The sequence below is a fragment of the Littorina saxatilis genome, linkage group LG3, assembly GCF_037325665.1.
Source record: "Littorina saxatilis isolate snail1 linkage group LG3, US_GU_Lsax_2.0, whole genome shotgun sequence".
NCBI lineage: Eukaryota > Metazoa > Mollusca > Gastropoda > Littorinimorpha > Littorinidae > Littorina > Littorina saxatilis.
This window is the reverse complement of record NC_090247.1, coordinates 67,172,109-67,197,212: the sequence shown is the minus strand read 5'-3', so window position 1 is coordinate 67,197,212 and position 25,104 is coordinate 67,172,109. Positions and strand designations below refer to the sequence as shown.

The following is a 25,104-nucleotide window of genomic DNA, read 5'->3' as shown; positions in this document are numbered from 1 at the left end:
GAGAGAGAGAGAGAGAGAGAGTATCCAACAACACTTTCGAATTTTTTTTAACGAAGCAGTATTGTTGTTACCATGAAAGAAAAAAACAGAAAACACACACACACACACACACACACACACACACACATCCTGAGCTCCAAATCTTTTAGTAAAGCTCGAAGGCGTATGTTTGACCACACCTGTTTGAAAAGGAACTTTACTAGCCATGGGATCACTTCACAATCAAACAGGACAGGATGATGCAAACCCAGTGGGAGACTGAACTAGACTTAGAATTCTGGTTCTGTCTGTGGATATCGGAGAGAGAGAGCGCGAGAAATAAAAACAGACACAGTTTCTCCTCTTGTTGAAACAATCATTAATGTTTCTGTTATTTTTGGTTGAAAGATAAATGAGCCCTTTCAAAAGCCACGCCGACGCACACTTTCCCTGCCACCAACGCTTAGAAATTCAACAAGTCACTGACGTTAATCTCAACGTGACTCGCCTCCCCAGTTGGGTAACTCTCGTGCATTACCTTTAATTAATCAGATACACTGCAAACTGAAGTGTTCTACTTTTGAACACGCTTTTTGTAACCAGTCGTGAACACTGTACGACATACTATATAACTATACTAACACATATAGCGTCCCAAGCCCGGATAAAGGAGGAGGGTTGGGCGTGGGGTTAGCAACTCCACCCCGCCAAAAAACCAACTTGCTACAGAAACCGCAACAAAAAAGAGAGTTGTTGCGGCCCTATGCTCCACAGGGAGTCTACAGGAATAAGTCAAGTAAGTCAAGTCAACACATATAGCACACTAGCAGTGGCGTGGTGGTAAGACGTCGGCCTCCTAATTGGGAGGTCGTGAGTTCGAATCCCGGTCGCTGCGGCCTGGTTGGTTAACTTGAGTGCAATTTTTTTCCGATCTCCCAGGTCAACTTATGTGCAGACCTGCTAGTGACGTAACCCCCTTCGTGTGTACACGCAGGCACAAGACCAAGTGCGCACGGAAAAGATCCTGTAATCCATGTCAGAGTTCGGTGGGTTATGGAAACACGAAAATACCCAGCATGCCTACTCAACGAAAGCGGAGTGAAGCTGACTATGCTCTCAGAGTATAGTGTGGGGAACCCAAATGGGCAAACGAACTCACACGTAACCAGAAAATTCTGGAACGCTGAAGAAGATGAAGAAGATACAATCATTTAGTATTCCACACAGTATTCATAGCTGATTACAAACAGTGTGTTCACATTGGAGCACTTGAGTTTACAGTGTACAGTCCGTTCCGTGTCCATACAGTCAAACCTGCCCCAGCGACCACCTCTCGGTAACGATCACCTGCCCACAACATGCAACCACCCCAAAGGATCCCCGACGAGGTTTTGGCTATATGTACGTAATTCACCTTTCTATAGCGACCAACTGTCTATAACGACCGCTTTTGGTTGGTCCACTTTTTGGTCGGTACAGACAAGTTCGACTATTACAAATCCGGCCAGGAAGGGGGGGGGGGGGGGGACTGGACACAAGCATGCAGGTGGCGTATGGAGCGTGCCGCAGGATCAAAGGATTAGGGAGGGACCTAAATCCCCACGGCACGCGCCACAGCGGGTGGGTATATATGAGAGGGGAGTGGGATGGAGGGGGGATGGAAGGGGGGAGTGGGGAAGAGAGACTGATCTTGGAATAGGAGCATCGTTCCACTGTGACACACACCAAAGATGTACACCGAGGCAGGCTGTAATAAGCACAAAGTTGGACATTTTTGTGATCAATTACTATCGTAACTGACACCCTTGTCAATGTGCACAAATAATAATAATAATAATAATAAATGAGCATTTATATTGCGCAATATCATAACTTTACAATTATGCTCTTTGCGCTTGACACATTTAAAATTAAAACACAGTTAATTATACAAGCATTTACATCTACATTCATAGTCAGCAACGCTTGATTAAAAGCATACACCATCAAACATACATACAAACGATTCTTCCACTAACTAAGTAATAAAAACAGGAATAAAATAGGTAGTGAAAACTAAAACATGAAACAAACAAACAAACCTTGCTCTGCACAGGTAGCAGTCTAAATGTCTTCAAGTTGTGTATGTGTCAATTTGGAAGCAGCCCTCTCACCCCATATTATAAAAGCTGGGACAGGTCTGGTGCTTCTCAAGATAATGTACACATGCCATGAAAAGGCCTAGGACGGTTTACCTTAATTGATCGCAACCCAATAACTCACCTTTTTCTTCTAATCATACTCCTCGTTTAATAAATACCGTCTCGGACCGATTCCGACAATCTCCGCCGAGACCGGTTTCCTGGCTGGAGCATGGATTGTTGTGCTCATTGAAAGCACGTGGGCTGAGACTGACGAGCTCCCTGATCAAACGCAAAATGTCTGTGCTTGTTTCCGCCGCGTGTGGCATACAATAAATTTCTCTACAATTAGGAAAGAAGCAATTCTGAGGAGGGGGGGGTAGATTTTGTGGGACAAGAGAGAGAGAGAGAGAGAGAGAGAGAGAGAGAGAGAGAGAGAGAGAGAGAGAGAGAGAACTCAGAACTCAGAATTTTTATTGTAAACCACACTGTTGTGTTTGTACAAGGAGGGAGTAGAGTTTCCATTTCAATGTATACTCTCTCAGAAACAAGTAAGAACAAGTGCATATACAGTGCTAAGGGTTGAAACATATCGATCGGAAATCATTTACACACATTCATTTTAGCCTAGCAGTTGCTGTCGATGCCTGAATGCATAAAATGTATACCGGGAGAGTGCCCACAACCTACTTTTGTTTTGTGTTAGTAGTATCTGCATTGACGAGTTTTCGAGTTGACCAATTTCAAAGACATTTCCCAAGTAAGTTTCTCTTATATCAGAGTATACTGGGCACTTAAAAAGAAAGTGGTGCTCGTTTTCGTGAGGGTATCTGCAAAGTGGGCAAACATGGGAACCGTTTGCAGAGTATCTCTGTTTGTTGCACATCAAGGGTGAAACCCCAAGTCTGAATTTTGTGAACACTTTTTGAATATATATGGATTGTCTATTTGGTCAAGGTTCCAAAGTCAGGTTTAACCCTTTCGCTGCCAATCAAAACTTCCTGACTGCCAGGGAATATTGGAGTTCGGGGTGTAATAATTCACAAAAAATTCTAGCTCCAAACTGGCAGTAGGTAGAAAAGTAAAACCTATGTTATTTTTAAAAGAAATTCAACCAAGAATCTGTTTTTAGTATCTAATCATGGAAATAATGCACAAGTGCAGGACGGGTATACCCGTCCTAAGGCAGTCAAGGGGTTAAACAATTTGTATGTGTCATACCTCTCACTGTCTTCTAGCTTACTATGCCAGTTCTGGGCTCTCTCTCTCTCTCTCTCTCTCTCTCTCTCTCTCTCTCTCTCTCTCTCTCTCTCTCTCTCTCTCATATCAGGCAGGTGCAAAAGGGAGAAAAACCCGCGGTGGTGACTGTCCCGGGTTGATTGGACAGAGCTCACTGCAAACTCGTCGGGACGAAAGGGACAGACGCAGGTGGGAGAGGGTCAGAGACGGGAGGGAGGTGAGTGCGTCGGAAGGGGGAGGGGGGGGGGACGAGAGTGGACACAAGCAGGTGGCGCGTGGAGTGTGCCGCAGGATCAAAGGATTAGGGAGGGACCTAAATCCCCACGGCACGCGCCACAGCGGGTGGGTATAGGAGCGGGGAGTGGGATGGAGGGGGGATGGAAGGGGGGAGTGGGGAAGAGAGAGGGATCAACAACGAAGGATTTTTCGGTTTTATTTAGAGAGGACGTAGAATTAAAATAGTTATTGATTATAATTGTGAAAATTACAAATACAAGTCGCAAGAGGGGTCCATACGCTTAATAAATGACATTACCAAACATTTCATGCACTTGGACGGATTGGTCTTTCAGTGAAGGAATAATGAGAACAAGATGGTCCCTTCTTAAATTGCTTGGTGTTTTCCTTCTTGAGTTGGGGAACGTTAGTTAGTTTGTGATATTTTGCTCAAAGAGAAAAGTTGATTTCTTTCAGTCAATGTCACAACCACAGATACGCACCAACCAACCTTCCTCGGTTTAAAATGTATGTATAAAAATATCACGCTTATCGCATATCGTCGTCCGTATGTTTGATTCTTCGACATGGTACAAGGTTAAACAGCAGAAGAAAAAAATTTCCCCAAAAAAGAATTCCCTAACGGCATTTCGGAAACAGATTCAAATGCTGTCCCCCCCAAAAAAAGGAGGAAGTAAGCGAGGAAAAAGCAATCTAATTTCAACAAAGCCACTTTTTTTCGGCGCGCGCGGTCTTTCATGACAGACAAAAGCCTTTCAAAGATGACTTAGAATAGGATAAATGATAGGGATCGGGGGTCGGGACGGAGAGAGGAGGAAGGGGTGGGGGGGTGGGGGGGGGGTGGGGGGGGGTGGGGGGGGTCTGAACAAAAGAAGTGAGGGTGGGGAATAGTTTCAAGTTTTCAAGTTTTTATTTGTCCATAACCCCTGGGGGCATTTTGAACAATAAATACAATCAATACAATCATGATATATGCTAATATAATAAATAAATAAAAATTAAAAAGATTATGAAAAACTGTTACAGATTCTATTAATAAAGTTCAAAATATTCTTTAGCAATTTCTTTTTGTTAGTAGCAAACAACTTTTTAAATTTAAGTGCATTAGGTTTTTTCCAATAGTAAGGTGGTAACAACTCAGCTCTTTCTTCTTTGAAAAAATCACAGACAAATAAATAATGGAATTCATCACCTATGTCTTGTGATACACATTTGGTGCAAGGAATAAAAGGATTGAGAGAGAGCGGGAGTCGGGGCGGATGGAGGAGGGAGGAGGGAAAAGAGGAAGTGGGGGTGGGGCATAAAAGAGGAGGGGGGGTAGAGAGGGACAAGTCCACGAACAAGGAAGAAAGACAAATCTCGACCCTCAAAGCCTTCGAATAATTATACAGCAATCTGTCGAGCTGGGGGCACGCGAGCGAGGTTATAAAAAGCTGGCCCAGCGCGCGTGGCTAGCCAAACAACTCACGGACTCTCCGCGCGCACCAACCCCAGGCCAGGGGGGAACGGAAAACTGAAACCAGTAGTCGATGAACACTAGTAGTTAAACATCTCTTGGGTGCTCGCTCGTACGGCGGCACGCGTACGCACTATTTTCCGTACCTACCTACAAAGTAATGTAATTAGTGGAGAAAGCTACTTGGCTTTTTAGTTTTGGCATCAGTTTCCGCGAAGCCGAACACCAAAGGATTTCCAGTGTGTGTGTGTGTGCGTGTACTACTCTTTACTGTGAACGGAATACATTCTACTACGTCGCACTTCTCTTCTTCTTGCCATGGAAAAAAGCAAAGCAGCAGTTCGGAAGAAATAATTACAGTGCTACTGTGATATTTCTGTGATCGAAGGCAAGTTTTTATCTATAGAAGATTTGGTTTTTACGGGTGTTGTTGTTCTAATATATAATGTTGCTGTTGTTGGTGTTTGTGTTGTTGTTGTTGTTGGTGGTGGTGGTGATGGTTTTGTTGTAGTTGTTGCTGGTGGTGGTGGTGTGTTCAATGTGTGTTCAGTTGCCTGTCTTCCATTTTTGTGAAGCTGTGGAGTTTCTGATGAGCCCTACTTTTCAACGTAGTTTCTAATTTATTTTACGGGTTTGGAGATTTCAGTATCGCATCCACACAAAAAACTTTACTCGGAGCCGGAGCACGAATGGCATTGATTTATAGAGTGCAAACGGTGCTGGTTGTGTGTGTGTGTGTGTGTGTGTGTGTGTGTGTGTGTGTGTGTGTCTCTCTCTCTCTCTCTCTCTCTCTCTCTCTCTCTCTCTCTCTCTCTCTCTCTCTCTCTCTCTCTCTCTCTCTCGTTTGGCATTTATATTTCAACACAGGAAAATCGACAACAAAATAGCTTCGTAACCTAGCTTTTACCCACAACCAACCAAAACTACTCTACATTCAACACAGGAACACAATCATGATTTCTACACTGGTTCTATTCTAAGCGGAACACAAGAAAACAACAACCCAACCAAACACCCGTCCGCACTGTCAAGGAAAATCGCTTGGTTGCACGTGAAAAACGTGAGGCTCTCCTTCTCTCTCGAACCAAACTCTCCAGAGACCTCGCTCGCAGACATAGGGCACTTCTAGCGTTGTTGATCAATGATGGGAGCAAAACACTGGCCCCACAAAACACACACTCAGGGTACGGCTAGTAGCAAAAAAAGACTGTTCGCTCCTACTCGCTTACCCGTTGACTTTGATTTTCTCTTCGCTTTCTCTTGGCCCTGGGGAGTAGTAATACTTTGCCTTTGGAGCCGAGGAGAAACAGAGAGTCTTTGAGACTATGAGAGAGCTGAAGAAAGAGAGAGAGAGAGAGAGAGAGAGAGAGGGTAGTCGATGGTACATAAATACCCTCTGTGTGTGTGTGTGTGTTATACTGGTGGGGAGTGTTCCGTGCCAAAATACTTGGCTAAATTGGTCGATTTTGTTTAAGTACTGCGCTACTTTCTCCAGCCTACAGAATAGTAGCTAGTGTGCCATGCCAGATTCTCCGAGAAAAAACTCTGCAAAGGCTGCAGGCAAAACAAAGCACAGGAGCACAACATCACTATAGAGGTATAGTAAAGACAGAGATCTGAACCTTGCAAGACATAACTGATGTCCCTGTGACACATCATCTGTGTCCCGCACTCGGTTTCTGTCTTGGCTGCACTGGACTAGCTAGTCTGCTAGCAAGACAGATTCACTAGACTGATCGAGTGAATCATGTCCTCGACTGTCCTCGAATCATGTCCCAGATCCCAACGAATACTTCGAAGTATATGAAGTTTCACATGCAGGAATCAGCTTCAACGTTGGATTTTCATAAGATGCTTATTATAAATTCAAACGAAGACCTCATACTTTTGGTTCAAATTCATTGCTAGCGCATACATGGAGACTAGTAACTTGATGTTACGTTGTACTTCATCAGAAAACAGCATAATGAAGTAAAGCATCTCTGAAGACTCAATGCGGATACTAAAATATCGAGTGAGTTACGGTGTCATACACAGACACATTCATGTGAGTAGAATAAATAAATAAAAAATAAACAGTAGGAGAAACAGAAGAGAGTAGGAGCAGGAAAAGAAGCTTGTCCTTAGAAAAGAATGTAATGTAAACATTAGACAACAACAACAACAACAACAACAACAACAACAACAACAACAACAACAGCAGCAGCAGCAGTAATCAAATATTCAAAATAACTAAAAATGTCAGGAGCAACAGAATTCCACTATTAAATCAACTGATGTTACGCGTACGAGGCGTATAGAGAGAGACGTGTGTTTGTGAAGTTCACCATATGTTGGCAATACGATCGATCACTGCATGGAGCTTAGGCGTGCATGTGCTCGTAATGTATACTGCATACAGCTCGTCAAATGTCAAGGAGCTGGATTTTCAAAGGCAGTAATATAACTCAAGGAATCCATGTTGTTTATTTCAAAATGGTGAACCAAAACATTAGAAAAATAGAGCTGTTTTGACGCGACAACCCCATTAGAAAGTGAGTATGCACTTGTTCAAGAAAAATGCCTTAATAGTTGACCCCCAAAAAAATGTTTAAAAAAAATTAAATAAAAAATGATAAAAAATTTAATGGAGAATCTGGGTTTTCCACAAACAATGCAAGACAACGCTGCGCCTGCGTGCTAGTACTATGACAATATTGGAAGGGTGCTCGTATGGTGCTGAGCCTTGGGGGTATAAAACATGGCTACTGATGAATCTGCGACTTTAATGTAATCAGCTGATAAATAGACTGAGACGAGTGATGGATGAAGTGGTTTTCTGCTCGGTTTGTTTGCTCTAGCACGATGCTACAAAGAGGAGATCGATTTTCTGCGACAATGGAGGAAGCACTGGGAGGGTTGTGGAGCAAAACTTGTTTTCATGTGATTCTATACATTCACAGTGAAATCGATGAGTGTTATGTTTAGAATCGCAACATTAAACCCTCTCTGCTTGACTGATCCCATGTTCTTCATTGTGTTTTTAAACAATGTTGCCATCGATTCTCTGGTTGGTTTCATCAGTTGATTACACATTATGCGCGTGTCTCTGTTATTGTTAAGAATATTTTCTCTGTTGTCGTGACTAACACGCAGCCCCCCCCCCCCCCCCCCCCTCATGTAAATAAATGAATGTGATTACAAAAGAAAAATCGTGTTTTGATCCGTCATATATATAACACCCCACATCAAGTGAGCTCTCTCTCTCTCTCTCTCTCTCTCTCTCTCTCTCTCTCTCTCTCTCTCTCTCTCTCTCTCTCTCTCTCTCTCTCTCTCTCTCTCTCTCTCTCTCTCTCTCTCTCCCCCCCCCCCCAAAAAAAAAACAACACAAAAAACTTCAGATTCCTCCTCCCTCTGTCTCCTACACCCCCCCCCTCTTTTTTGGTGTTCCCCATCAGATTAACAAAATTCCATCAGTTGTTAACAGAATGTTTTTTTCTCCTGCAGGATCCATCACCCTCAGGGAGATCCTGTTTGTGAAGAACACATACAGCCGATGAGGAGCTTGTAGACCGACACAGACACACTCTCAGTCTCTCGCATATTCACGAAAGGAGCGGCAAGCCTGCCTTACCATTGAGCCATCATGGATACACTATGGGGAAACCCCACTTCAACCGTCATCTTCATCATCGTCTCTATCATCACGACTATCGTCACCAATGTTGCCGGTAAGGCTTGGCTTTCTTTTATAAATGCAAAATCAGATAAATTGTACTGGTTTCCTTCCCAAATCTAGAATCGATAAACAAGAATTCTTAGGTACTGGGGCGTTGGTCCTTGTTGCTGTTCCAGAGAATGCTATTATTTCAACCGGTAAAATACTAGAACGCTAACAGCGAGCACTGACAGCTATTAAGTTTTGAATTGTCTGAGCCATGCAATATAAGCTACTTGCTTGATTTTGTCCCCTGATTATGTGATTATTATTGTGTTATGGCACTTAATTCGAATAACAAAAAGATCTTTTTTACACCAACACTGCTGGTTGATGATTCTGAACAAGTTCATTATGTAAATGCACCAATTATTTGTCGAATAAAACAACCTTTAGACCAACACTTCTAATCTTTCTTTACACAACAGGCGACGTCCTAACAGCCTGCTACGACGGCAGCAACAAGACCATCGACATCCACTGCGGCAGCGGTTCCATGGTCCGGATCATCAAGACCTTCTATGGGTTCAGCGCCCACGGGAGCTGCGCTTTCACGGAGAATGACTGCACGCTCAAAGAGCCCCAGAGCTACGATTGCGTTGGTCTCTCGTCGTGTCACGTGCCCCTCAAGGGGGTGGAGGAGGGAGGGGTCATGCTGCCGGGCTGTCACAAGCGGTCAAACTACTTCCAAGTGGAGTACGAGTGTGTGCCCAGTGAGTAGTACGATTTTAAATATTATTGTTTGTTTGTTTGTTTGTTTGTTTGTGTTGCTTGTGTGTTTGTTTGTTGGACTTGATATATGAATATGCATGGTGAAAGCAGAGAGAATCTTTTTTCAACAGAAAGCTTTGAAAAACAGCAGAGTTCTTGAAACCAAGACCAAACGTTCTTGGTCCTTGCAAGTATACGATCGATGAAGTAATTGTCATAACAATAAAAATAAAAAAAGCTCTCAGACAGGGGAAACCCCAGGTTTCACGCGAAAACTAAAGCCGATTTAACCACAAAGCGTCCTAATAACACCCTAACGTTGAAGTTAACTCACAATATCCGAAGCCGATTTAACCGCAAAGGGCATTAACACCATCTAATAACATGCAATAACAATATACCAGTTCCCCCAAAAGCAGAAGCGGCAAACAAAACAGTAAGTTCTTTGGTCAACAAAGCCCCAAAGCCGATTTATCCACGAATTACTTAACACCCCACTAAAAAAATATACCATGTCTCCTTCAAGACAGCAACAGAACACAAAACCCGCTCGTGAAGTTGGAACAAGAAAAATAGCAGCTAGGCCTTCGATAGTTAAACATCTAGGACACAGTAACTTGTTGAAACACCTGCCGACGTTGTTAAGTACCATCTAGACCTTCCTGAGTTATGGGGATAGAATGGCCGCCACGAACTGCCTTGAGAATCGTTGATCGAAACAAAAAGCGTTCAATGTTTTACAGCTTGCGGCTGCCGTGTTTCTGGGTGAGGAATATTTGTTTTCAAGTCTTCATTTTAAAAATACACTGACGATATTATGTACACCATCTCTTTCCGACAGCAGTAACGAAAAAACAGAGACCGCATACACGTTGAAAGCAACAAAGGAGAAACCTCGCCTCCCGTAATAACATACACTAGCCATGTAATCACCATATCTTTTCCGAAAAAACCCAGTATAGTTGGTTGGAAACAACAAAGGCAGCAGCTAACCTAGCCTCCAGTAGTGAACAATCTAGGCCACAGCGACTTGTTGAAACACCTGCCCCGCGATTGTACGTGCCACTGCGACCTCAGTTCGTTGTGGGGATAAAATTGCCGGGTCGAATTGCCATGAAAAACATTGATCGAAACAATGGCGTTGTACTACAGCACACCTTTCGCGATTCTCTGTAAACGTTACGCACAGGCATGTGAGATCACAGCTACGTGTGTGTGTGTGTGTGCATGTATGAGTGTGTATTGTGATGGGGAGTTAATTATTGAGAAAGACAGGAGTGGGGTGGAAGGGGTGGGGGGTGGGGGAGGGGGTAAAACATTGGTGAATTTTCGGAATGAGGTCGCTAACAGTGCTGTGCTATAAGAAAATGTCCTCAATCATTCGTTTCGCTACAAACACAGGTGTGAGATCACAGCTATGCGTGACGAAGGGTGTGTTGGGAGTTATAACAATGGGGTACAGTCTCTAAGGGGTCAGTGCTCTAATTACAGAACATGCTAGTTTTGAAGATCCGAGCAAGGTTGGGAAATGGGGAAGCTAGCCCCCCCTCCCACCCCCACCCCCCTCCTCTTCACACACCGCAAGCTTTGTAAAACAGCATTTCATATCAATATGAAAACAATGTCAACGTCATCTCCTTACACCACACACTTGAAAAACAACAACAACACACGGAATAATTATAATACGCACAAGCTACAAACCTAATTCCCCCTTTACTGATCTACAAATACGCGCCGCCCTGTACCGGTGCGGCTGGGCAACCTTGCAACAGTCGCAGAGGGCACACATAGTGGGCATGTCAGTGTAACACCTGATCGGGCCCCTATTGGCTCCCTGCCTGTCTTCCATTGTTTGCAAACATCACACACTACGGAAAGAGGTGGCGTTTTTCTTTTCACCTGAGCCTCGATCTCTGTCGTTCTCTCTCCCCACATGCACATGCAAGCGCGCGCGCTCACTAAAATATATATATACTCACGTAAGCACGCTCACGCACACACTTGCGTTAGCCTACATAGATTGTGTGTGTGTGTGCAAGATAGAGGCGAACATCTCGTGCTGGGGTAACACCTGACCTACAACGGTACATCACAACACTGCGCCAACATTCTCAGGTGGCTCAATCGCATCTCTCTACATGCACGCATGCGTTTTGCACACAGGCACACAATACCATGTTTTCTGGACACTTACGATGATTGTCTTATTGGGGCTAGGTCACAAAGAAATGCAGTTGTCGTGGATGTGTCAACCTAAATGTACTTCTTTCCTGTTTTTGTTTATGCACGTCCATCTCAGGTGCATGTTAACCCTGAGAACAGCTAATAATCAATTCATGTGGGAGGAAAACACACGGGAACAACACATAATGTTAGAAATTGCTGCCACTGAGCCAGACATTAGTGTTGGCGTTACCATCAGCACCCAAGAAGAAGTACAACAACACTATTCTCACAAGAGTGCTTAAATAATACGCCCAATGGGGCCTTTCCTCACCCTCTCTTTGGACAAAAACACAAAATGGACAACTCCTTTTTTTATGTCTCGTGCCTGTATATATATGCTTTCGATCGTAAAGGTGAAAGTCACAACAGAAGAGCACCCTTCAGTCATACACCTGCTTCTATTCTCACTTCTCTGATGGAGTCTTTGAAGCTAACAGCGCAGAAGCATGCTTCGTGACGCAATCGCACATTTTGATGAGATTGGCATGATCAGAGATTCTGCACAGTGTCTCTCGTGTGATTCCGAAGTGTACGTGCAACGTGAAATATGTGACGTGTGACGCAACACTCGGCTTTCTGTTTCCCCTTTCGCGCTAAGCACGTAGCGTTCTTTGTGAACTTTAACGTAGCACGTAAACGCCTTCAAATCTCACACAGACCTATAATATTTTCTAGCTCTACAAGTCCTCTGTGGAGTGAGGCAAAAGTCAGACGGAAAAGTCTGTGAGCATTGGGGTTAGAGTTGCATGCACACTGTCGTGAAGTTGGTCACCAAAACAACGCGCACTGGCGGACAAACAAACAACATGTTCTTGCCATGATGTTCCCCTTAAAAGTTGAAAGCTTATGCCGAGCGTTCATTATTGTCGTGTCCGTTTACCGTTTGAGTGCGTGGAGAGAAAAAAAATCTACAACAAAACATCAACTTTCTGTCTTTCTTTATTTGGTGTTTAACGTCGTTTTCAACCATTCAAGGTTATATCGCGACGGGGAAAGGGGGGAGATGGGATAGAGCCACTTGTCAATTGTTTCTTGTTCACAAAAGCACTAATCAAAAATTTGCTCCAGGGGCTTGCAACGTGGTACAATATATGACCTTACTGGGAGAATGCAAGTTTCCAGTACAAAGGACTTAACATTTCTTACATACTGCTTGACTAAAATCTTTACAAAAATTGACTATATTCTATACAAGAAACACCTAACAAGGGTAACAAGGAACTTAGTCGATAAATATCGACAGGGGGCGGACAAATGGTTTACATGTGAAATGTGTGTATATGGGTGTGGTTCTGAAACAAACAAACCATGTGAACCCCCCCATCCCACCGCTCGCGGGCTGAACGACTGACGTCACATGTCGCTTCGGTCTTTTCCTGAGAAGAACACCGCGTGTACATAATACACAATTGTCAATTCGATCGCGTAGCACTGCCAATGCACATTTTCGCAACGAAAACCGTGCTACTGTTTCTTGTGTGTTAAATCTGAAAGCAATATAAGTGAACGAACAATTGAAAACTGATATCACGTTACTAAACTCCCAAAAGTAATAAATTACTTCTGACTGCGGTACACAATACGGCAGTCACCTCTGCGAATGCTGTCGAAGAATCTAACCGAAAGTAAACATTCTGGGAATCTACGCGCATCGGCCTTGACGCAAGTTCAATACTTAGCCAATGAGCGCGCCGCGGCGAAGTTGGCCGCTGTAAGTCTCGCAGCGCTGGCTGGCTGAGCGAGTTGCGTGTCCATCCTTTTTTGGTCCAAGCCGCACCTAGACCAGATTAGTAGGTGCTTGATTTTGGTATTTTGATTTTACATAACATTAAACCTTTCTTGGGGTTCATGGTCATGGCAACAGCCATAATAATATTATATCATGTATAATATTACATTTCAGCATATTTGAATTACATGTCATCATACCAAACTGTCATACATTTTTATTCCTACATCATTCTGATTGATCACAACCAAACCTACTATCAGTGGACACATCCAAATGTAAGCGCCTGTTCTTGACAACTTTTAATCGATCTAAAAATAGCAACTTGCTGGGCCCTCTGCCGCCAACAGACACTGTTTGGCCTGTAGGTAAAATGTACAATGTATTTTCTGATTTGTGCACAAAAGCTTTATTTCTTTTTTCTTTTTTTTAACATAACAATGTTTAATGTCACTGTTTGTTTAAAAGACCATGGTCATATTTGTAAAAAAAATGTTAAATTAGAAAATAAATAACATTTTGGTTCATGATTTTTCCTACACCTGTGCTAAAAATAAGAAATAAAAATGTCGGGTATATAAGTCTCTCAAATACAGCTAGGTATGAATGGCTCGGTTTGAGTTTGTTGCGGTTGACCCTGCACAATGCGACATATCATGTTTTTGTTGAACAATTTTGACGTCACCCCTCCCATAGGGTGACGTATTTCACAACTTCCTGTCTTACACAAACTCTGTGATGACCAATTTTGACGTCACCCCTCCCATAGGGTGACGGATTTCACAACTTTCTACAGATGAACAATGTTGCCTTCACCCCTCCCATAGGGTGACGGATGTCACAACTTCCTGTGTACACAAACTGATGACGTATTTCACAACAAAATGGCGCTGCCCATGGTCAACCTCTAAACTATCCGTATAGAATGGGGGCGTCCTCGCCCCCATAATAAAAAGAGAAACAGAATCCGTTAGTCGCCTCTTACAACATGCTGGGGAGCATCGGGTAAATTCTTCCCCCTAACCCTCGGGGGGGAAAACATCACCAAACAAATAAAACCGAACAAACAAAACGGACCAACATTTTCTCCACAAAATGCCTGCACACGAATTCCACGTGCATATATACCAAGACGTGTCTACTTGTTCCCAGGCACCTGAACTGCATCTGATATGTTATTTTTCTTTAGTTTTTCCCCACCGCTCTTTTCTTTCGTTGATGGTAGTGGTGCGGACAGCGGTGAAGATGTAGCTGCTGTGGTGGACGTGGGCGCTGAAGGGCGGGTGAGAGTACACTGACAGATGGCACGTGCCCAGCTGTCAACGTTCGCCCCCAGACCTCTTTCACCTGCTCAAAGTCCCCTCCCCATCCCCTCCCCACATACCCCTCTCTCCCGTGCACCAATTCTTGCCCGCGCCACCTGAACTGATCCCCTCGGCTGTCCATCCAGTCGTCTCTTTTGTCTTGGTATTTCTCCTTCTGTTCTTTGACATGGTCATCTACTGTGCTTTTCCAATACCTCCCCCGCCCCCCCCCCCCCCTCCATCATAATCCTCTTGCCCTTCGCCACTTCAACGGATCCCTCTTTGAGTTCTTGTCTATCCCTCGTCTGTCCAACTTAACACACATCGCCCTGACCTACTTTCATTTGGGAACTTTAGCGATACCTTTTCTTCCGCACGTGGAAAAACAGGACAAGACACCTTTTCGTCTCCATCCAATAAATACTATCAAGGCTTTTGCATCCCAACAAACACATCGCATTGACCAATGTACTTTTATTTTCCGCCACTGTCGTGATACTGACTTAACCTCGGAGGGGAGGGTGAACCAGAGTCGAGAGAGTTCCTCCCCACTGAAGCGAAAGGGAACGTTTCGGTGGACGACAAAAGCTAGAGCCGAGAGTGTGGGACAAGAAATCGATATAGGATCCCTGCTCTTCAAATTGCGTTCCATAATCAGGCTGAGGGAGCAAAGGAGCAAGCCAGAAATGTCAATACACAAATCATACACGATTCTCCCGGCCCTTCTATTATTGTCCGCCTCTCCGTGTCTCTCAGTCAGTAAATAGGCCCTGGGGAAGCGTTATTTTCTGGTCTGGGTCTGCAGGGCAGAGAGAATATATAGGCTGAGATAGTGGTAGTAGTAGTACCAGTGCGTGTGCGTGTGTGCGCGTGTGTGTTTGACTGGAAGAGAGACAGAAAGAGAGGGGTGTGTGGCTGTGGCAGGAAGTCAGGGCTTCTCTCTCTCTCTCTCTCTCTCTCTCAGTGTGTGCGTGTGTGTGGTCGCTCTCCCTTCGTCTCTTTGTCCTGTCTCAGGAGCGAAAGACGTATGAAACCTTTTATTCCGCCACACGCGTTCGTAAGCTCACACTCAGTCAGCGAACAGTTCCTTTAGCAAATTAATACAATCTATACAATCATGTTCATCTCCCCGAGGAAAAGATCACGTTCACATCTGATAGGATCGTCCAAAAGTAGGCGTCGAAAAGACCGGGGGAGGGTGAGGAGGGGTGACGAAGCTACTCCCATCATACAAAATTCTCTCCTTGGTACCAGGAATCGTCAAATAGGCTTAAAACATATTGTTCGTTGTGGTTCAAGGACAAATTGGAAAGCACGAAACGAGGATTGGTAGGTAAAGAGGGATTGGGTTGGGGTGAAAAAAGTGGGGGATGGTGATACTTGTCGAAGGTTATGTGCTGAAAAGCTGCTTTTCTCCCTACGGTCTTTATGTCTTCTTGCTTTGGGTGTAAAGGCGCCTGCTTTGTCTTTTCTGCCCTCCGCTCACTTTTCCAAAGATGATAGAACCATTTTGTGTTCCTTTGTACATGCCCTTAAAGGCATATGTACTCGATGACTATACACGCTAATTGCTTTACCAACAGCTGGAGACATGCTAAATTAAGTTCCCTGCAAAATATTGTGGTCTAGGACCCCTTCAATGTTGAGATGTTAATTTTCATTTTGATCTGGATCGTCCTATTTATAGATTTGGCAACACATGTAACGTTGATGCAAGGGAGCTAACACCGCGGCTTTGTTGACATCCTCACTTTTTCAGAGGCTAGAACAAGCTGTAATGCATGTATTATGGTCCGCGCATGGTGACATATCGTCATTATATGGTCTTATGGTGCGTTTGACATCGATTATGGGCAAACTACACTTTGTAAACACGGGAGCGCGTACATATGCCTTTAAAGTTCCTTGTAAATAGGAATAGCAGACAGCCGCTCAAGACTCGTGTTCGCCTTGGAAGGGCTATGCTAGTAGCAAAGGAAGACCTTCAGAAATACGTGTACGAAGTTACACCATTCTTTCCACTTTAAAGGGCAGGGAGTCTTAAGATGGGGTTAAATTTACAGATGTTATGAATAGAACATTTGGGAAAATCGAGGTCATAAAAAGGGGAAGGTCTTAAATTAGAGGGGGTCCATTGTGTCGAAACTGTTATCCTGAGTATTCCTCATTATCAGTCAGTTTTGCTCACATCATACTCCTCGTGTGTTGCAGAAGCCACGATGCACGACATCTGCAGCACCACGCAGCTGAAGGCCCAGACCGGCCACATCATAACGCCCAACTACCCCCTCCCCTACCACCGCCAGCTCAACTGCAACCTCACCATCGTGGTGGCGCCCTCTCAGAAGCTGCGCCTCAACATCGTGACCATGCAGCTAACTGCGCAGGGCAAGACGGACTGCGCGGACTGGCTGTACTTCAACGACAAGTTCCACAGCCTGACGCTGTGCGGGATAAGGTCCAACACGTGGTACGACATGCACTCCAACTTCCTGCACATCGAGCTCAAGTCAGCCAACTTCACGCGCAGTCAGGGATTCTGGCTCTACTACGAAGGTATGGGATTTTTATTTTATTTTTATTTCTTGAAGGGGATACTAATGAACATGTACTCACCAGAAACAAACAGCAAAACAGCAGAGACACAGAGTATGTGCGTGTGTGTGTGTGTGTGTGTCTGTGTCTGTGTGTGTGTGTGTGTGTGTGTGTTTTTCCTCACAAACATCTGGTATACCATTAATAAAGAAAGCCAGCTCGACACATGCTCTCTCTCTCTCTCTCTCTCTCTCTCTCTCTCTCTCTCTCTCTCTCTCTCTCTCTCTCTCTCTCTCTCTTGTTAAATACAGTTCAGTTCAGTTTTGTTCTCTCTCTCAATCCCCTTCACTAATTTCCCCCTTCGTTTGTTTCCAGCTGATCCTCCCTTACCCACGACGCCACCATCACCCCCAGCGGTGGAAGAGTCGACAGAGAAGACGCCACGGGAGAGTTCGATCCTCCTGACCACACTGATGCCCCAACCCACACCCACACCCATTCCCATCTACAGGGACGAGGATGACAAGCCTCGCGCTGCCAAGTCACTTCCATTCGGTGAGTTCAAACAGTCAGCAACAAAAAGGAGGCTTCACCCTCCTTACAGGTTGAACGACCGTGTAAGCCACCTCATACCTGTTCAGGCTTTTACGCGACATAACAGCATCCATTCTCGTGGACACGTACAGACAATCAACAGCGTTGCTGCTATCTGCGCAGAATGCAAAGTTGAGACGGAATTAATCCGAACATTCCTTCTTATCCATTATTTGATTATATTAAATCCACCTTTCCCCATTACCGCCCTGATATGGCCCTTCGTGGTCGGCTGGGCGTTAAGCAAACAAACAAACAAACAAACAAACCTTTCCCCATTCAACAAGAAAAGAGAGCAAACTCTTCTTTTAAGGCTGAGCCCGAAGTTAACGTTGCAAAGTCTTTTTACCAACATTTCAGTGCCGAAGTTTCATGCAGCAAGCTTTGTGAAGTAGACTTCGCAAAGTCGACTTCCCCTAATTAATACCAGGCTTTAGTTATTGTGATCAAGCTGCGACAGTAGGGGGAGATAATGAAGTGACTGTGTCTGATGGCTTTAGTTATTGTGATCAAGCTGCGACAGTAGGGGGAGATAATGAAGTGACTGTAGCTGTGTCTGATGGCTTTAGTTATTGTGATCAAGCTGCGACAGTAGGGGGAGATAATGAAGTGACTGTGTCTGATGGCTTTAGTTATTGTGATCAAGCTGCGAAAGTAGGGGGAGATAATGAAGTGACTGTGTCTGATGGCGGAGAGTGTTGTCTGTTTCAGCAGCCATAGCTGGAGGCGTGATCGGCTCCCTGTCCCTGGTCCTCATCGTTCTCCTCATGCTCCTACTCATCAAGTGGTAAGTCTTCCATAAGTCTTGCATAAATCTTCCATAAGTCTCATAAGTCTTCCAGCCGAGCACTTCTCTTGTCACACCTTTAAAGGTGTCATCTTTATGACGATCTTGAGGTTGAGTTTTGGTGCTTGACTTATGACAAAATGAGCATTTAATAAACTCATGAGCTAGAAAAACAAGAAATTCCTTCGAGGTAGGAAAAACACCCCCGTTGGTCAAAGGAAAATAACCATTCTCACTGCACCCATTCTCACTGCCACCAACTGAGAAGGTTATTTCCCTTTGACCATGAATATGTTTCTCTATAAGTCCTTGTAGAATCTTAATCCACCAATAACTCCCTAACCGTGTGTTTGACTGGTCCCAATTTTTGTTTAGGACCGTCTCAGGAATGTATAGAACCTGTTCACCAAGTTTGGTGACGATCGGTCTGTTCATTCTTGAGATCTATATGCGAACACAAACACACAAACACACAAACAAACAAACACATCGACCGAAACCTATACACACCCCTATACCGGGGGTGTAAACATATACATATATGTGTATGCTATTTTTAGTGGCGGTCCTCGGCTTTTTCTATCTGGTATGTTTGTGTCATGCCCACATACTGGATTGGATTTAAGAGGTAAAAGGTAAAATAAATGCTGAATTAGAATGTACAGTAGTTGTTAGTTTACAATATTAGGCAAAAATTAATGATGATCCTAATTCTACTTCAAATTTTCTATTGATCCATCACTGTCTAATATGCTCCCATCCTCTTCTACTTTCATATCAAACAATAATTTAAAGTCATCAAAAATCACTTCTTTCAAAGTATGTATAAATAATCATATGACTTGATTCTGACATCACTATAAACAAAAACCTCTCACCTATGTTTGCAGGTTGAAAGAAAGACGCTACTTCAAGGACGAGAAATTTCTGGAGATCCGAAACCCAGCCTTCCGCAGCAGTGGGGACTTCAATGAACCCAACAACACCTACTACAACTAGATGCGTTACTGCCATTAGAGACATTGCCGTCAGCAGTGCTGCTTCATTGAACCCAACAACACCTGCTTACTACAACTAGACGCGTTACTGCAACTGGACACATCAGTCAGCTGTGGTGAAGACATTGGTGGTGACCACATAGGGGCCTCAACTGCTAGCACAATTGAACACATCGCAAGCATTTCCATGGTTCAAAACCTCTTGCAACACAGGCTTCATGCTACGCTTTGGCGATGACTTCAACCAGTAAAACGCATCTACAGATCTACAGGAAAGCCGCTACGTACAGCCTGTTTCTCATTGGAACAGGATCAACATCACACTCATGTGCTTGACTAAATGTAAAAAGAATGTGAAATATGCTTTTGCTTCAGTGCAAAGTCTTGCTTCATATACAATCAGAGTGTCAAATATACAAAGACTACCGCCAAGCAAAGACTACCGCCAAGCAAAGACAAAACAAAACGCTCTGTTAGGAAGACTCATGGTGTGACAGTGGATGACGTCGTCTACTGCCTGGTGCAGCTGTTAACCACATTTCACTGTAAACTATCTCCTGTCAAAGACACGAGAGAAGATTGTACACTTGAAGGAACACATTACTTGAATGGTGATCATCTATTTGCCTGTGGCCATTGAGTATGAAGACAATGCTCACCAGTGATTGTGTGTGGATCTGTGCAGGCTTCGTTTCATTTCCTTACAGTAAAGTCAAAGACACCCATTACACGGACCTGAGTATAACAAATCACTAACAACTTTATGCAGGAGTGAGCATAAAGATTGGCACGCCCTCTCGCTCATTATTCATATGTGTAGGAGAGAACAACACCACAAAATGTTACACAACAAGAGACTGCAAAAATGCACCAGAGTTATTTTTCAGGGAACGCATCGTTTTGGAGAGAACTACAACGTAACGTCACACCGCAAAGAGAAGGACTGACATTATTTTCCATTCACACCAAATACACAAACATGAATTAAGTACCCGTCCATGAAAAAAGGAGGTGCTATCAAACTTTCAATTCCTCATTTGCGTTTGACAAGAACCTATTCCCAGGCAGTGTTACTACCAGACTAAGGCTATAAGTACTGGTGTCTATGTAATATAGCCAAGTCTATGTACATGTAGATGCACTGGGAGTTTCAGAGCTGCAAGTATCACTCAGGTTGAAGAGGTGGTTCATGTTAAAAGATCAGCAATTGCATTTGTTTGTTTTTTGAAGGAGATATTGTCAGTGTTTACATATCAAGAGAAAGCAAGACATCCGTCATCATTACCTTTTGTCCATGCACATGATCACATGATGAAACTAACTATGCTTGTATTAACAGTCATGAATAGTTACTAGTTTTCCTACGTTTCTATGTAGTTCTCTAAGAATACTAGCTTTATTTTACATATTCTGTTTTAAAAAAGTTCACGAAATTAACTGTGACATACATATATAATTTTGATGTAGCCAGTGCATATTCCTTATCAATCAAGGTAAAATGTTAAACATGTTCCAACAAATTAATTGTACAAAACACAAACGCTTCAACATGCTCTACATATCAATTAACTTAAATTTCTAAAGGGTAATATACGATGACAGAAAAATGATACAACAAACAATCATAAGTATTCCTGGCGGTGTAAGTTACTGTAATGCACACATTTTTCAAGGACAAATCGGAATGAGATCCTTTGGTGATATTCTAGTCCCCTGCCCCTCCCCTTTTTGTCCAGAAAAAAAGTCAACTGTCTGTCATGTAAAATGAACATTCACCGTGATAACTGAACAGGAAAAAAAGAGCATTTTCCCGATTATCATTATTATTAATTTAATTTATTTTTACAAATGGCAGGGAAAATATGTTGCAGTTCAACCATACTGAATTGTACAGAACTGTGCAGGTTCCTTTTTTATGTGTGTGTATGCTTGTGGACATATCTTTTAAGGGTTTGTACATGGATGCTTCAATTCTCTTTGCATTAATTTATTTCAAAAAATGTGTATCTTTTTTTCATGGCTTGGTGTGTACAGATAACTTATTTGAAACATTGTGTACATTAACTTATTTTGAAGGGAGAATCATCTACCATCCCAGTACAAAATGTCGGCTGCTTGGTGCAATGTGGTATGTACAGTAGAACTTGACTGGGAGAAAAGAAAAAAGATGCCTATGTGCTGGAGTGTAGAGCTAAAACATTATTCCAAACGAGTTAAAGTATAACACTGTCGTTTACCGACACAACCTTGCTTTTTCAACTCAAACGGCCAATGTTCATTTCTACACTACATTACATGCGAGTACCTTGAACTTTAATCTCTACGAAAGATATTTACCTGGGAGGCTTTTGTGTCAATTGAATGTATTGTGTATATAACTGGTGATTAACGTTGGTATTCTAGTAGCTTAATTTATTGGCGTGTTATTGTTGGCAATCGAGGCGAGGACTATGGTCCTCAAAAAACAAAATGCCATGTTCATCTGTGATATCCATGCATTCCTTAATGCATTAACTACGCCGCCATCATTGTACATATTGTCATAGCAACTGATTGGATGAAAAGTTCTGGAGTGCGATCCTCTTTGGTGTTGGTTCAGACATGGTAAAAAGAATAACCACAGAACTGGAAATGAGCAGAAAATCGAAATTTCTTTTCAATGGAAATGTGATGTCAAAAGATTCTTATATAAATGTGTGTACAACCATTTTGAGAATATTGTAATTATTTCTTAATAATTATATTTCTAAATTAAAAAAGAATAGAAATAGAAAAGAGTTCTAGATCTAAATTCAAATTTAAAATACACTGAAAATGAAAGAAGTACAAGATCGTACAGGAATCAAAAAGAAAAGATTCCAAACTGAAAAACAACAACATTATTTCCAAACCTAGCAATTATATGTTCAAGTTTGTTGAGCCATGAATTAAAACACAAGTATAATGCAACAGCAAACCAATGAAGGGCATTCATACAGGCTTTCATCCTTAATTCTTTGTGTATTATCCACTTATTTATTTGATCGTTTGGTTATCACTGCATGTAATTTATTCATCCATTGAACCTCTCATCATAAAACTGTAACTTATCATCAGTTGAAGCTCTCGTCATATCACTGTAACTTATAAATTGGTTGTCGACCGCTCATCATTTTAACGTAACTTATTCATCAGTTGAACCTCTCGTCATATCACTGTAACCTATTCATTGGTTGTCGACCTCTCATGATTTTAACATAACTTATTCATCAGGTCAATTGTGCATCACTTGACAGTAATTTAACTTATTCATTGGCCATACGTATCTCATTATCATATTATAATTTATTCATTGGTCATATGTAGTCATCATGTCATGGTAACTTATTCATCGGTTCAATCTCACCTCATTTGACTTATTCATCAGAGGTATCTTAAATTCATCATTTCACTGTTATTAATATTCATTACTTGCAATCTTTTCATCATTTCATTGTTAACTTATTACTTATTCATTGGTTCATAATTTCACCGTAACTTATTCATCACTTGCAATTCTCTAGTCATGGCATTGTTAACTTATTCATCACTTGCAATTCATCTCTTCATTTTTAACTTATTCATCACTTGCAATCCTCTCGTCATTTCATTGTTAACTTATTCATCACTTGCAATTCATCTCATCACTTTATTGTTAACTTATTCATTAGTTTTAGTCATGTCTTCATTGAAATCCCTAACCAAGTTTGGCCTTACTGCAAGTTTCACTTGCTGCAAGCATGCCTATTACTTGAGGATCATTCGATTTCCAGGTTGTATATAAACACATATCACCCATTTGTACATTACTCTAGTGTCTGTGTTGCACAGCCTAACTTATTGTAAGCGTAACTTAATGGTAACATTAACTTTGAAAAGAGAAAGTTTGACTGAACATGCAGATGTATGAGCATGTGTGTGCAAGGTTTTTGCTGTTTGTAAATAAATTGCAAACTCTGAATCTTTTAGAGGAGTAAATATAATGTCTGCTCTCTCTCTCTCTCTCTCTCTCTCTCTCTCTCTCTCTCTCTCTCTCTCTCTCTCTCTCTCTCTCTCTCTCTCTCTCTCTCTCTCTCTCTCTCTCTCTCTCTCTCTCTCTCTCTCTCTCTCTCTCTCTCTCTCTCTCTCTCTCTCTCAAATACATAAATGAAATTCTACCTAAAAATATGTTTGGGGTATGTTCTTGTCCTTCTATTTGATTACTAGCTTGGTACTATAATGTATTACATTGGTAATATCATTATATGCATTCTCCTCAAAATCTGTTTTGGGTATTTTCCTTTTCATTTCGATGACTAGTTTGATGTTGTTTGTACAAACACACACTGCTGTAACCTGAATCCATCCATCCATTGCTTCTATATTAAAAGTCTAGTCAGTTGTATGTGTAGTGTGCACTGAAATGCAGTGTCGATGGCAATTTAAACATCTTCAGTTTTTACAGCTGGCTGTGTTTGGTGTATTGTGCATCGATATTTCTACCTGATGGTTTCCTTTTGATCATCTTCCTGTTTTCTTTAATGTTTTTTTGTCTTGAAGAAATACTGCGGCAATGAAGTGTAGCCCTAAGAAATAAAACTATGGAAAAGTACAGACCTCAGATGTATGTGTAGTGTGTGTCTGTGTGTGTGTGTGTGTGTGTGTGTGTGTGTGTGGGTGGGTGGGTGTGTGTCTGTGTGTGTGTGATTGCGTGCATGCGTGTGTGTTCATGCGTCTGACTGTCTGTCTGTTTATCTTTGTTTTCCTGTTTGTGTCTGTGAGTCCATGTTTGTGTTGAGGAGTGGCAATATTGCAATGATATAATTCACAAAATTAACATTATCAAAGACAACAACAACAACAACAACAACAACACCAACAACAACAACAACAAAACAACAACAACAACAACACCAACAACAACACACACTGACCTAGGGTTCATGACGAGGCGCCTGAAGAAGTATGTCCAGGTGATGTAGTCCATTGCGTCCTGCTTGGAGCTGATGGTGCCAGCCACGACCTCTGCATTCATGTGGTCCGGCAGCACGTCCAACAGGCTGAAACACAAATAGATTAAAAAATTAAACACATACAAAAAATTGCTGTTTGTCAATATTGTTGTCGGTATTGTGGTCTGGCAGCAGGGAGTCTTAAAATGGAGGTAAATTTACATGAAGGTCATGAACAGAAAGTCTTCAAAAGGAAGGTCTTAAAATAGGGGGGGGGGGGTGGTTTAGAATGATCAGGGAGGGGGGGTGGTTTAGAATGATCAGGGATGGGGGGGTGGTTTAGAATGATCAGGGAGGGGGGGGGTGGTTTAGAATGATCAGGGGGGGGGGGGGAGGGGGGGTGGTTTAGAATGATCAGGGGGGGAGTGGTGGTTTAGAATGATCAGGGAGGGGGGGGGGGGTTTAGAATGATCAGGGGGGGGGGTGGTTTAGAATGATCAGGGGGGGAGTGGTGGTTTAGAATGATCAGGGAGGGGGGGG

The 25,104-nt window shown here is 42.7% G+C and overlaps 2 protein-coding genes across 4 annotated transcripts in view; one reads left to right on the top strand and one right to left on the bottom strand.

Moving 5' to 3' along the window:
* Positions 1-24,224, top strand: part of LOC138963051 (uncharacterized) — a 37,573-nt gene extending 13,349 nt beyond the window's left edge. The window contains exons 1-7 of one of the 3 annotated variants that reach the window (XM_070335048.1): positions 5,026-5,419; positions 8,518-8,741; positions 9,157-9,441; positions 16,913-17,257; positions 17,612-17,791; positions 18,545-18,617; positions 19,508-24,224. In XM_070335048.1, the coding sequence (XP_070191149.1) occupies positions 8,657-8,741; positions 9,157-9,441; positions 16,913-17,257; positions 17,612-17,791; positions 18,545-18,617; positions 19,508-19,616 (1,077 nt within the window). In that variant the 5' untranslated portion in view covers positions 5,026-5,419; positions 8,518-8,656 and the 3' untranslated portion in view covers positions 19,617-24,224. Of the gene's footprint in view, positions 1-5,025; positions 5,420-8,517; positions 8,742-9,156; positions 9,442-16,912; positions 17,258-17,611; positions 17,792-18,541; positions 18,618-19,507 lie in introns of those variants that run through there. The other 2 variants (XM_070335046.1, XM_070335047.1) reach the window with 2 other exon arrangements.
* The window catches only part of LOC138963048 (activating signal cointegrator 1 complex subunit 3-like), a gene marked incomplete in the record, with an annotated part of 184,999 nt that overhangs the window by 53,774 nt on the left and 106,121 nt on the right, over positions 1-25,104 (bottom strand). Inside the window, 1 exon segment of the mRNA XM_070335040.1 lies at positions 24,547-24,672. Within this exon segment, the coding sequence (XP_070191141.1) occupies positions 24,547-24,672 (126 nt within the window).